At 45.2% G+C, this 13,993-nt stretch overlaps 1 protein-coding gene across 1 annotated transcript in view; it reads right to left on the bottom strand.

Moving 5' to 3' along the window:
* Positions 1-12,929, bottom strand: part of LOC127046303 (antigen WC1.1-like) — a 63,226-nt gene extending 50,297 nt beyond the window's left edge. Inside the window, exons 1-2 of the mRNA XM_050943167.1 lie at positions 12,812-12,929; positions 3,980-4,294 (exon numbers count right to left, since the gene is read on the bottom strand). Of these exons, the coding sequence (XP_050799124.1) occupies positions 3,980-4,294; positions 12,812-12,872 (376 nt within the window). The 5' untranslated portion in view covers positions 12,873-12,929. The remainder of the gene's footprint in view (positions 1-3,979; positions 4,295-12,811) is intronic.
* Between the last annotated feature and the right edge of the window lie 1,064 nt (positions 12,930-13,993).

The raw sequence follows: 13,993 nt of genomic DNA, 5'->3' as shown, positions 1-13,993 counted from the left end.
CAAAGCAACAATATATATTACCTATTTTTCATCCAAGAAATACCTGTGGTGACAAGAGGTTTCTCAGCCTGCTTGGGAACTATAAAAAGAGTCAAAGACCTAATCCTGTTTATTTCAGATCTGCTTAAACTTCATCAGGGGAAGATCAAGAAGTAAGACAGAGGTCTTCAGGTGAGCCTGGATTACCCTGCAAATTCGCATGGAAGAATTTGACCAAACTCTATACATGGATTGCCTAATGGACTATAGCTTTTAAATTGATTCCAGAAGGATTTTTACAAATCAGCAGCCTTGCCAGTTCTCCAATGAAACTGACCTAAGAAATGTATTCATATATGTATTGGGGCTGTCAATTAATCACAATTAACTCACATGATTAATTCAAAAAATTAATTGTGATTAAAAAAATTAATTGTGATTAATCACAGTTTGAATTGCACTGTTAAACAAAAGAATACCAACTGAAATGTATTAAATATTTTTGATGGTTTTCTACATTTTTAAATATTTTGATTTTAATTACAACACAGTATACAAAGTTGACAGTGCTCACTTTATATTATTATTTGCACTGCAAAAATGGCAAACAAAAGAAATTGTATTTTTCAGTTCACCTCATATAAGTACTGTAGTGCAATCTCTTTATCATGTAAGTGCAACTTACAAATGTAATTTTTTTAATTACATAATTTCACGCAAAAACAAAATAATATATAACTTCAGAACCTACAAATCCACTCAGTCCTACTTCTTGTTCAGCTAATCACTAAGACAAACAAGTTTGTTTACATTTATGGGAGATACTGCTGCCCTCTTTCACATGACACCTTTGTAGCTGTCATTGGAATATATTTACATGCTAGTTATGCTAAACATTTGTGTGCCCCTTCATGCTACAGCCACCATTCCAGAGGACATGATTCTATACTTATGATGCTCGTTAAAAAAATAACACATTAATTAATTTGTGACTGAACCCCTTGGAGGAGAATTGTATGTCTTCTACTCTGTTTTATCCACATTCTGCCATATATTTCATGTTATAGTAGTCTTGGATGATGACCCAGCACGTTTTTCATTTTAAGAACACTTTCACTGAAGATTTGACAAAACACAAAAAAGGTACCAATGTGAGATTTCTAAAGATAGCTATAGCACTTGACCCAAAGTTTTAGAATCTGAAGTGTCTTCCAAAATGTGAGAGGGATGAGATGTGGAGCATGCTTTCAGAAGTCTTAAAAAGAGCAACAATCCGATGTGGAAACTGCAGAACGCAAACCACCAAAAACCAAAATCAACCTTCCTGCTGGTGCCATCTGACTCTGATGATGAAAATGAACATGAGTTTGTCCACACTGCTTTGGATGATTATCGAGCAGAACCCATTACAGCATGGACACATGTCCTCTGCAACAGTGGTTGAAGCATGAAGGGACATATGAATCTTTAGTGCATCTGGCACATAAATATCTTGAAACAACAGCTACAACAGTGTTATGAGAACGCCTGCTCTCACTTTCAGGTGATATTGTAAACAAGAAGTGGGCAGCATTATCTCCTGCAAATATAACCAAACTTATTTGTCTGAGCAACTGGCTGAGCAAGAAGTAGGACTGAATGGACTTGTAGGCTCTAAAGTTTTACATTGTTTTATTTTTGAATGAAGTTATTTTTTGTACATAATTCCACACTTGTAAGTTCAACTTTCATGATAAAGATTGCACTACAGTACTTGTATTAGGTGAATTGAAAAATACTATTTCTTTTGTTTTTTGCAGTGCAAATATTTGTAATCTTTTTTTAATTTGTAAAGTGAGCACTGTACACTTTGTATTCTGTGTTGTAATTGAAACCAATATATTTGAAAGTGTAGAAAATATCCAAAACTATTTAAATAAATGGTATTCTATTATTGTTTAACAGTGCGATTAATCATGCGATTCATCACAAATAATTTTTAATTGATTGACAGTTGTAATCTGTTTGTATAATGATCTGTCAACCACAGAAACTCTTTCTTTCTTTTTTAACAAATCTTAGATTAGTTAATAAGAATTGACTATAAGCATGTATTTGGGTAAGATCTGAAATATTCATTGACCTGAGGGGTAATGTGTCTGACCCTTTGGGATCAGGTAGCAAATGTATTCTGTGCTTCTTCTCCAGATAAGACTGGGTAATGTTGACATATGTGGCTGGTGTAAAGCAGCAAACAATAAGTGGCAAAGCTGTGTATAGGGATCCTACTTGATAATAATGCCTATCAATGTCATGCTCTGTGCTGGCATCTCTACTCTTCTCCTTTGTTGAGACACATCCATTTTCATGCTTTTCTCCTGCTTTGCTGTACACAACTGATGTCTGGCATGGGAATTTTGATGTATCTGGCTTGATGCAGTTTGGATCATTGGCCATACAGGTTGTCAGCAGGGACAGGGTATGAAAGCCACAGAGAGGCCATGGAGGCAAGACAGATGTGAGACAAGGAAAGTGGCAAAGAAGCTCAGCAGATTATTGATTGGTAAAGTGGGACTTTTCAATGTATTGTTTGTCAGGAGGGGGAAAGGGTCATTTTTCAGGCCAATACATGTGAATATTGCCCTAGCACAGACTCTGGGCAACTATACAGTGGCTGTGGCATGGGAGCAGAACTCACAAATCGCAAAGGCCGAGACTTGGGGTGTAATGTGTGACAAAGACCCAAAATGAAGGACACAAACCTAATTAGTGCAGGAAACTTAAAATGCTTTGTGATCCTTTCTTTTAGCATAGTTGACTCTGTAACCTCTCAGAAACGATTCTTCATTTCTGGTGAAAATTATTTTCAATAATAAATGTGAGTGGACAGTCAATGTAAGTGGCTTATTGGTCACTTTGGGACCACAATGAGTTACAACCCTCAAAATGAGGTACAACAGAGTGGGACTTATAGGAGTGAGGGTTTCTCAGACAGGTAGGTTTCCACTCCACATTCATTCAATATTTGCCCTGTAAATGCTTGTGCGTAATTCTCAGACAGCTGGTCGGGGTCCTCTGTACCCTCTGGATATTCTCTAAGTCCCCAAACCAGTGATAGCTCTCAAGTTCACGATTTACAAGACCAGAGCTGCTGCCACAGAGACAAGAACAGGCCTAGTGGGAATGAGTGTGTGGCTGCAAAACACTCATGTTTGGTTCCTCCCATTATGCAAATAAGCTTCTGTCTGCTCTTGTGCATTTCTGATATAAAAATACTGGGGAATAAGGATAGTGCAGCTCAGTCACTTGCACCAGGATCTCAAGAGACAGTGCAGCTGCAGGACTCACTTTACACAGGAAACCCAGAATTAAGCCTAGAGAGAGGCCCTTGACCCTGCTATATCCTTGCACCAGTGCCAAACCTGGCAAAGAAATTGAGGGGGAGCCAATGCACCTCCATCTCCTGGGGGTTACTCTCAGTCAGAGCTCTGGAGGAGGGCATTTATGCTGTTTGTTTTTGCTCAGGTTGGGGATGGGGGTAGTGACTTTGAGGCCCCTTTGTGCTACCATAAGTCATAGCTGGGGCCAAAATAGGTACAAACTGACCTAATCTGAACAAGCTGAGGCTCAGGGCTCTTCTCCTGCTGCCCCACGGAACTCTGGGGAAAGTTCCACAGCACTTTTCCCCACTGGCTCCTGTCGCAGCTCCCACAGCCACAGGCAGATCACAGCTGCTGCTGCCGCTGCTGCCCCAGAGAGATACTGGGCTGCTGTACCCAGGCACATACCAGCACAGACCTGCTATTGGGGCCACCCACTCCACTCCTAGTCCATGACAACTGTCCCAGATGCCCCCTGTCAGCAGCCCAGAGGATGGTGCAGTCTGCTCATCCCCAGTCTGCCCAAGGAGCTCAGGGAGAGACTGGTTGGCTGTACGCGAACCAAGTGCAGGGCACAGTCCAGCTGTGAGTGCCCAGGAATGTCACACACTTTAGGTTCATTGCCTAATTTCTCATCTTACCTGAACAGATCACTCCAATATCATATTCATGATTACACTTCACTTTACCCCATCCTGGATGACTGCAGGTCCAGAGAGCTGACTCGTTACCATGACAATCAACTCGATACAGCCAAGTTGGTCCAGATCCTTTTCCAAAAGGGGCTTGATTAAGGGCTTTAAGAGCAGAGCCACATCCCAATTGCTTACAAACCACCATAGCACCTTTCATGTTCCAGGTACCACCACATGCTGTCCCCCACTGATCCTTGTGTTTAACCTCCACTCTCCCGGCACAGGGGCTGCTTCCATTCACCAGCTTCAGCTCATCAGCACCTTCAAATAGACACAGAGCAGAGTTATAGAGAGTAGAAAGCTACCCCTCACAGTTGTTAATAATCCCTCTGACCTGGACAGTATTTCACAGGGGCCCTGGGGTTTACTCCCTGCTCCACTAGCCAGGCCTGTCACTGGGGAGGAAGCACGAGGGGTATCTTCCCTTCTCAGTTCTCTGGTCTTCTGGATGTTGAATACCATCACTGTTCGGATATTTATAGCAGCAGTGTTCTGACAGACTCATCCCAGCAGATCCAGCTTCTAGGCCGGGGGTTCAGAGGACTCCGTGCACTGCCCAAGCATCGGCTCCGCACTCCCGCGGTGTATGTGAGTGAAATCAGTGTGTGCAGTGGAGCTTCCTGATACCCCTCCCCTCCCCCCTGCCTAGGAGCCAGACCTGCTGGCTGCTCCTGGGGCACAGAATGGAGTGAGGACAGGAAGGAAACCTGCCTTAGCCCTACTGCACCACTGACCGGGAGCAGTCCGACGTAAGCCTGTTCCTCAACCCTGAGCCCCAACCCTGAGCCCCTGCCCCAGCCCTGAGCCCTCCAAACCTGGAGCCCCCTCCTGCACCCAAAACACCTCATCCCCAGCCTCACCTCAGAACCCACACCACCTCCTGCACTCCAACCCCAGCCCTGAGCCCCCCAAACACAGAGCCCCCTCCTAGACCCAAGAGTCTGCACCCCTAGCCCAGAGGCCTCAACCCCAGGCACCCAATACCCTGCCCCAGTCCAAAGCCCCCTCCCACATCCTGAACCCCTCATCCCCGGCCCCACCCCAGAACCCTTAATCCTCCCACACCCGAACACCTGGCCTCAACCCTCAGCTCCTCCCACATTCCAAATCCTTCAGCTCCACCCCCATCTGGAACCCCCTCCTGCACCCCAAACCTCTCATCCTTGGCCCCACCCCAGAGCCAGCATCCCCAACCCAGAGCCTTCACTGCTCCCACACCCCAACCCCATGCCTCAACCCACAGCCTCCTCTCACATTTCGAATTCCTTGGCCCCACCACCCAGCCTGGAGCCCCTTCCTGCACCCCAAACCCCTCATCCCCAGCCCCATCCTGAGCCCTCACTCCCTCCTACACCCCAACTCTGTGCCCTAGCCCAGTGAAAGTGAGTGAGGGTGAGGAAAAGTGAGCCACCGAGGGAAGGGAAATGTAGTGAGAGGGAAGCGGGGCCTCAGGGAAGGGGCCGGGCTATTGTGTTCAGTTTTATGTGATTGTAAAGTTGGCAACCCTACCCAGAGCACAGTGACTATTATAGGGGTCCAGGAGCTCTGGACCCATCTCAATGTCCCTCTTGTTGAGGGAATTCATTCTCTAGAACTGAGTCAGTTTAATAGAGTTGGTGTTTCTTCTGATCTTTTCTGTGATGTTTCATAGCAGGCCCCTGGCAACCCCAGACAGAATGAGACTGTAGAGACATACTGTTTTTTTTTTAACATGAAACCAAGAAGCAGAAGACGGAAAAGAAACTTTTTACAGACCTAAGAACTCTGGCATCCACATGTAACTTTGGAGACATTAAAGATTCCTTAATCAGGGACAGAATCATTTGTAGGATATGTGATTCCAGTTTACAGGAGAGATTATTGAGGGAAATAGTGCTAACCCTGAAGAAATGCCTCCAAATAGCAAGGACAGCAGAACTGTCCAGGTAAAGGATCAAAACAATGACTGCCACTAGTGCAGAACAAGTACATAGGCTCAAACTAACAGAATCCAGGGAGCAGGAGAGAGACCTGATTGAGAATGCAGACATCATCATCCAATGCATACACTATGGAAAGCAACACAAAAGGCAGAAATAAAAATGCTCAACCTATGGGAAATGATTCAAGGGGACTGGGGAACAGAACTACTCTTTGTCCCAATGCCCCAGATACCCCAGCAAGAAAAAAGAAGTACATGCAGAAACTGAAGATGCAGAGCCCTCCAATTGAGAAGATATCTGCAATATGACTTTAGCAGATCCATAAACTGGGGGAGAGGGATAGCTCGGTGGTTTAGTATTGGCCTGCTAAACCCAGGATTGTGAGTTCAATCCTTGAGGGTGCCACTTGGGGAACTGGGGTAAAAATCTGGTGATTGGTCCTGCTTTGAGCAGGGAGTTGGACTAGATGACCTCCTGAGGTCCCTTCCAACCCTAATATTCTATGACTCTCAATGTACACACACTACAGAAGAAGGCTGCCAGCTATTCTCCTTCCATATTTGCAACTATGCTGTCCAATGGCCAGTTCAATTCCAACTGGATTGCAAAGACGGATACACGATAGTGCCAGCAACCCAAATCAGCCTGGAAAAATGTGACCAAGTGCTGGTTATGTACAATAAAACCATTCTGAGGCCAGTGGGCAAATTCAGGCTGTCAGTAATAAATCCATGAAACAAGAGACATTATAGCATGGAGTTTATAGTACTTGATACACCAGAGTACCACCTGCAGCAGGGCAGTGTGATCCATGGATTTTGATCACTGTACAACACTACATTATCCTCAACTTGAGAGGAGAGAAAGGACAGTCACGCTGGGCCCTGTGCAGCCTTCTAACAGAATATATGGACATATTTCAAGGAAATGGGCACCTAGAGGGCAAGCTCAAGTTAGAAATTGACCCCCACATGTAGCCAGTGAGACTACTGAAATGCAGAGCTCTGTCAACCTTGGCATAACTGAGGAAAAAGAAACTGACAAGCCTGAAAAGAAGTGGTATCATTACTTGCAGACAGTGGAACAGCAGCCCAGCAGTGATGAAAAAACCTTTAGGTAAACTGAGGATCTGCACTGATTCAAAACCACATAACAATGGAGGACATACTACCTGATGTATCCAGGGCAAAAGTGCTCATTGTTTGTGATGTGAAGAATAGATTCTGACATACTGAGCTAGATGAAACATCCAGGCATCTGACAGCTGTTAAGGAAATGCCAGATCAAAGGATATGAAGGAAGAGCAGTGATTTAGAAAAATGGCCAACTATCTTTCCAGATTCTGAGCACATCTATCAGAAGCCTGTGAACCCCTGACACAGTTAACACTAAAGTGACCATATTTCCCTAAACTGAAAACAGATTACAGGGGCTGGCTCGAGCCACCTGGCATTGCCACTCGTCCCCCGCAATATTCCTCCATGCCCCCAATTGAACCTAATAGCAGGGATGGGGGAAAGAGGAATGTATCTGGACTGGGATCTGGGCCACAAAGCAGGGTGTGATTGTGCGAGTGTGTGTGAGTACTTTTGAGCTTGGAGCTATGAGATGAAGCTATTTGACTATGATCCATCTAGTGGTGTGCTGCCCCTTTGGGGGCTGGGATAGCAGAGGGGAAGGAAGGAGCCTCAGGGTAGCGGAGGGACCAAGGAGACTCCAAATAGCAGCCCTGGAGAGATGGGTAGAGGCTGGGATGTGGCAGAAGCGGGGAACTGGAGGTGGACTGGGGAGGTAAAAAGGCTGGTTGGGTTGGGAGAGGGTGGCTGGAGAGGCTTCTGAGGACTGGCCCCAAAGGACAGGGAGTGGACAGGACACAAGGCTGGGGTCGGGGGCATGAAGTTGGAGTGCAGGCTGCAGTGGTGAGGCATGCCAAATTTAGTGACTGTATAAGTTAATGCTACAGGACCTAGATGGCACTTACGAGACCAGTTACCAAGTAGGGCGTGGGGCCCACGAATCATGTATCCGTAGCCCAGCTGGCCCCACCATCTCCACAGAAGGCACACAAGAGTTTGAATTAGGATCCCAATAGTGCTGCCTTCTTATTGGGCTGCAGAGTGAACATGTGGCACCCCATTTGCTCTCTGATTGGAGGAGCAGGACATAGCAGAGATATATTGGCCAGGCTCTTGTGCAGCTTCCTGGTGGGGAGGGTGGGACATGGGCCTTGAGCTGCCCATGGGGGTGTATAGGTGACAACATCCCCCCCAAATGTCACCGATTCCTGCCCCCAAAAAGTTCTGGGCACCCTGCTGTTTTGGCAAAATTGGGCATTTTTCCTGTTTGCTTTTGCCAACTGATGATACGCAGTTTTGCCAAAAAAGTCAGGGTGTCTGGGATAGGACTTAAAAATGGCCCTGTCCCAGCCAAAATGGGACATATGGTCACCTAGTTAACATACAATGATGTAGTGTGTCAATGGGCAGAGCAACAATAGGTATTTGAAAGAGTAAAGAAAATTTTAAGTGAGGCACCAATCAAAAGCTACATTAATCAAATTAAAGTTGCTTGGTGGTACATCGTTCCATGGCAGAACTCTGAGCTGAACAAAACTCAAACTTCTGAAAACCAGGAAATGCAGAGTTAAGGTTACCCTTTCAACCTTAGCTCTGCCCTCTTTCAGCAATACTCCAATATACCCTGTTAACACACATAGCTTTACCCTGCTGTGAAAGTTACTGGCAACCCCCCTTAATCAACTAACGGTTTAGCCATTGGGGGAAGCAGTAGCCTCATGTACACAGTACCCTGAACTTTTGAACTGTCTTTTCTCTTCTGCCTTAAAGCAGAAGAAACTCGCTCCAAACTGGTTTTCACCAACCAGATAACAGAAGTACGGGGTTTGACAAACACCAATCAAGTGTTAACACGGCAAGGGTCTTTGTCTGAAAGTGTATAAAAAGTTTGTGAAATTTGTGTGAGGCAGAGTCTTTGTACCAAGGTGCAAGGCTCTCCTTTCTTCTGCAGAATAAAGCATCTTTCCTTATCCCTGTCAGGCTGTTATTGGCTCTCAGCTAGGCAGACCCGACATTTCGGTAACACTGCCAACCCCACAGTTGCTAAAATGTGCAAGCTCTTCACTTACTTTTACAACACACTCACTCACCCACAGGATGCTAAAAAGTAAGCACAACTTGCTTTAAATTTTTGAGGCATTCCCCTTTTGCAGAATGCTCGTTGTTCTTTATCTATGAGGTCAGTACACATTTTTTGGTCAGTCATGAACACTCCAATTTCCTGATTAATATTCTTCCAACATTCATTAATAGGTTTCATATTGTTGCTGTAGCAATGATTCAGATGCTCAGCCAAATCAGAGAAAGCTATCACGGTTCCTGGATACAAATCTCTGATACAGTCCATACAATGTATGAGGTGTACCCAGGAATAAGGCCCAGATCGTATCTGCCCATGTGAATCACTACAATATCTGGTAGATCACAACCTCTTTAGACAATGATTAGATGCTGCAGAGTGGGCAAAACGAGTATTGCATCCAGTTTTGCCCCCTCCCGCCCATTACAGGAAGGATGTGGACAAATTGGAGAGAGTCCAGCTGAGGGCAACAAAAATGATCAGGGGGCTGGGGCACATGACTTATGAGGAGAGACTGAGGGAACTGGGCTTGTTTAGTCTGCAGAAAAGAAGAGTGAGAGAGGATTTGATAGCAGCCTTCAACTACCTGAAGGGAGGTCTCAAAGAGGTTGGAGCTCGGCTGTTCTCAGTGGTGGCAGATTACAGAACAAGGAGCAATGGTCTCAAGTTGAAGTGGGGTAGGTCTAGACTGGACATTAGGAAACACTATTTCACTAGGAGGATGGTGAAATACTAGAATGAGTTACCTAGGGAGGTGGTGGAATATCCATCCTTAGAGGTTTTTGAGGCCCGGCTTGACAAAGCCCTGGCTGAGATGATTTAGTTGGGATTAGTCCTGCTTTGAGCAGGGGGTTGGACTAGATGACCTCCTGAGGTCTCTTCCAACCCTAATCTTCTATGATTCTATGATCTCTCTCCACCTAATCAGCTTGTAGTCAGCAATTCCCATGTCATGTCATGGTGTATTCACTGCTGTCCCACAAACCTTGTGATCTGGGAATTACCCAGAACCCACATGCTGGCAATTCAGGCAATGCACTTATTTTTTTCCCCTCAGCAGTTAAAGTACCTGCATTGTTGGTTCTAAACCTCCATGCTGTGTATCTTTGGAAACATCACGTTGATCTACCCCAAAATAAGGAGGTAGCCACTTGCCCCTTTTCGTCCTCCCATAATCAAGTAAATAAAAATTTTCTCAAGAAACCTATCCAAGGCTTGCCTATCACTTTTCCTTATTCCCCACTCCCAACACAGCCCACAACTTTTGTCTCCCTTTCCCTCTGCCTGTCCCGTCACCCCTTCGCACAAACACACAAAGTCCCCTGCCTCTGCTCCTCCTCACCAGATATAACAAAGCAAAGGAAACGAGCTCATAACTGAGTTACTTTAGCTCTTATGTGCTTAAATTTTAAAGCCCTTGAGCATTTAATGTTTTCAGTGCATTAAACTGCACAGAATTCTTTATACACAGGCTTTTCTTGGGATACTCCACGCAATAAGGGTAAATATCCTCAATAACATTAATCTATATTAAGCCCAATCTATCTGATGCAGGATTGTGTTTAGGCAGATATCGCCAGATTCTGACATCCTTCCTCACATCCAATTCCACAAGTGGCCACTTTGAATTCAGTGGGAGTCAGAATCTGGCCCATATGTCGATGGCAATTTGTAGATGTGGAAAGCACCCCATTACTGAGGGAGGGTGGCAGAGAACTCAGGAGCTGCTCTAAGCTGATATTTTATTCAAACCCATACATGTGCTCATGGTCTGTTGGATTATGAACTTTAATTAGACACAAGTATGAAGATGACTCTAGGCCTGGCTTGACATGAGTGATTGGATTTCTCAGAAACCATGATTTCCCTATGTTAAGTTCTCCTCACACCTTCTATGGTCATCTACTATCACTTCAAAGGTTTTTTTTTTTTCGTCTTCTCCTGCTGATGATAGCTCATCTCAATTGACTGGACTCTTCCAGCTGATATGCGTACTTCCACTTTTTCATGTTCTCTGTATGTATAAATATATATAAAGTGTGTAGACAGAACATTCTGTTCAAGAACTGATTAAATAAACAAGCCAATCCTTAAGCATGTGATGTAATGTAAAGTAATGCAATATATGTTTAAATGTATATAAAGGAAAGGATTTTCTGTGTAACTTTGGATCTGTGGTGTATACTGCATCCATCCCCTGCATTCGAGTCGGATCAGCTCAGCCTAGGCTTGCTGTATACTAAATAAAGATAAATGAATGATGAAATCTGGAGGCAAACTGAGTTCTTGGTAAACAGAATGGAAGAAGTCTCTGAAGAAATCCAAACAACTATATTCCTGTTCCACACAGAGTCAAATTAAAGGCAAGAGAAGCAATGTTGTAACCAGCTACTATCAATACTCAGACCAGAGAGTTCATCAGTGGAATCCATGGCTGCCTTCTCTCTCTGCATGGTACAAAGGTTACCCATTGCAGCTAAAGGGAGTCACTCTGACCAGGGAAGGCTCCAGGCCCCAGCACGCCAAGTGCGTGTTTGGGGCAGCATGCCGCTGGGGGTGCTCTGCCGGGAGGGAGGCAGGCGGCTCTGGTGGACCTCCCACAGGTGTGCCTGCGGAGGGTCCTCTGGTCCCGTGGCTCCAGTGGACCTCCCGCAGGCGAGGTCCACCGGAGCCGCCTGCTGTCCTCCTGGCCATCGGCAGAGCGCCCCCCGCGGCATGCCGCCCTGCTTGGGGCGGCGAAATGTCTAGAGCTGCCCCTGACTCTGACCCTGTGGGGAGAATAGGGCTCCATGATTTCTTATGAAGCATTCGCTCATTCCATGTCAGTCTGGTTACCCAGGAATCCCAGTGGAATTCTCTGCATTTTTACTCTGGTAAAAGTCAGTTTTATCATGAGATCAAATCCCAGCTACTTCTGTGCGAATTTCTTGGGAAGTTCAGGTACAACCCCCCTCTTCAGAAAATGTCTTTCCTCTGGAATCCTCAGCACCTACCCTTCGAGGCACAGAGACATTGCAGAGCTATCTATGATCTGTACATACCAGCTGCAGTACCACAGTTTGTCTCTAGCTAAATATTTGAGGTTTCCAAAATCTGACTTTCATCTTCAGCATCACCCATTCATGCTGCAGCTACAGAACAGCAGCGTCTCAGACTGCAGCAACTCACAGAAACAGGCTACTACTAGACAGTTCAATGTCCTGACAAGTGGATCATTCAATCCCGGTGGAAGTTGGCCCGGCATATTTGATGCACACAGGAGAGCAGTTTTGTTTTAAAAGGTATGGGCTGTGTATCTGAAATTACTCACAGGTTCCATACACAGGTACAGAGTTGGATGGGGGATGAGGCTGGAGATCACAACAGGGAAGCCCACTTTCCTTTTCTTGTGTTTTGTTTGTTTATCAGCACAGAAGCCATTAGTTCACTAAAACCAATTCTGGGCTCACAGTGCTACAAGGCTGGGGTATTTTATAAAGTATAAACCATCTGTGACTGGGTCAAATCTATGATAATTGCAAATATATAAACTTCCTCTCTCAGAATAACCAATGGGGAGATAATTACAAACACATATTTACTTAAACCCAACTACCTGCTTCCCCTTTGTTTCATTGACTTTTCATTTCTAGTGGATTAAAAGATTTCTTCCCAGTTCTCGTCTTTCCAACTCATAAAGTAAAATAAATTAGGCACTTACCCATGGTGTCCTGAAGAAAGAGGAGAAACCAAAGCAGCTGAGTGGAAAGATGTCCCTTCATTGCCAGCCTGACTTGCTGTCCCTTCCTGACACTGCACTGGCTGCACCAAAACACTCTGTCAGGGCTCCTCTGTGTCTGACAAGTGACAACAAAGCTGTGGAAGGGAAATATGTAGATTCAGAGGCTGGCATCAGCTGCCAGAAGGAACCAATAGAAACAATATTCACCTTTTTAGACATTATCAGAGAGTTTATCTAAATTTTTTTGCAGCTAAAACATCCAATACAATTCTAAACCTCTGGCTGTGACCATATATGAGTAACAAGTCCGCTTCTGATGTCATCTTCGCTTCAGTGTCGGATCATCATGTAACACTCTCCTTGGCGCAGGGGAGAACAGTGTGAAAAATGATTCTGTCTGATTAGTCAAATAACTGTAGAGCCTAGAATGCTGCTAAGCTGATAAATTAATTTTAAAAAATAAATGTAGTGAAAGAAGAAACCTCTAAAATTGAACCCCTTAGGTGTGTGTGTCCAATTCTGGCCAGGCCACTTAAACCACAGAGCTGAGATGTTACCAGTGGGATCAGCTATATCAAAAGGGAAAGGAACAACCCTGCTTCTGTTGTGGAACCCAGACTGCTCAGGACTTCCCGAATGGAGTGGGAATGGCAGTGGTACATTAATGGTAGGAGTCTGTCATGGAGCTTCCTTCTTCTGATGTGACCATCAGTGGCAGCAGAGTTTCAGAGGGCTTCCTGTTCGCTGTGTTAGAGCTCGTTCTTAGCACTTACTGATTAGGTTCTGAGTGACCATCTTACATACCGTAGTGTAGGTAGCGACCCGCTCCAGGACTCTCTGTCCAGGCCAGTGCTAGGCCTGCCCTGTGTGGTAACTCTAGGCAGCACAGGCTGCATTAGTCAGTCTGGGAGCTAGAGAGAATTGCAGGGTCCTGACCATTTCCATCCATCTGAACAGAGAATCTCCTTAATAGTCAGTGCAGCTGAAACCCATCTCTTCTTACAGCAAAGAGCAGCACATTGGCCATAGGACATGAGCTTCCCAGCAGACAGCAGCAAGTTAACCAGGAAAACAACATAGCTGAAGTCCAGTGGAAAAACAGCCAGGAGATGGGGCAAGCAAAGGTAAAATCCAGCCTGAAGTAGCCACGTGTAGGTGTGT

This window comes from Gopherus flavomarginatus, chromosome 1, assembly GCF_025201925.1.
Source record: "Gopherus flavomarginatus isolate rGopFla2 chromosome 1, rGopFla2.mat.asm, whole genome shotgun sequence".
Classification (NCBI taxonomy): domain Eukaryota; kingdom Metazoa; phylum Chordata; order Testudines; family Testudinidae; genus Gopherus; species Gopherus flavomarginatus.
This window is presented reverse-complemented; position numbering and strand designations above follow the sequence as displayed.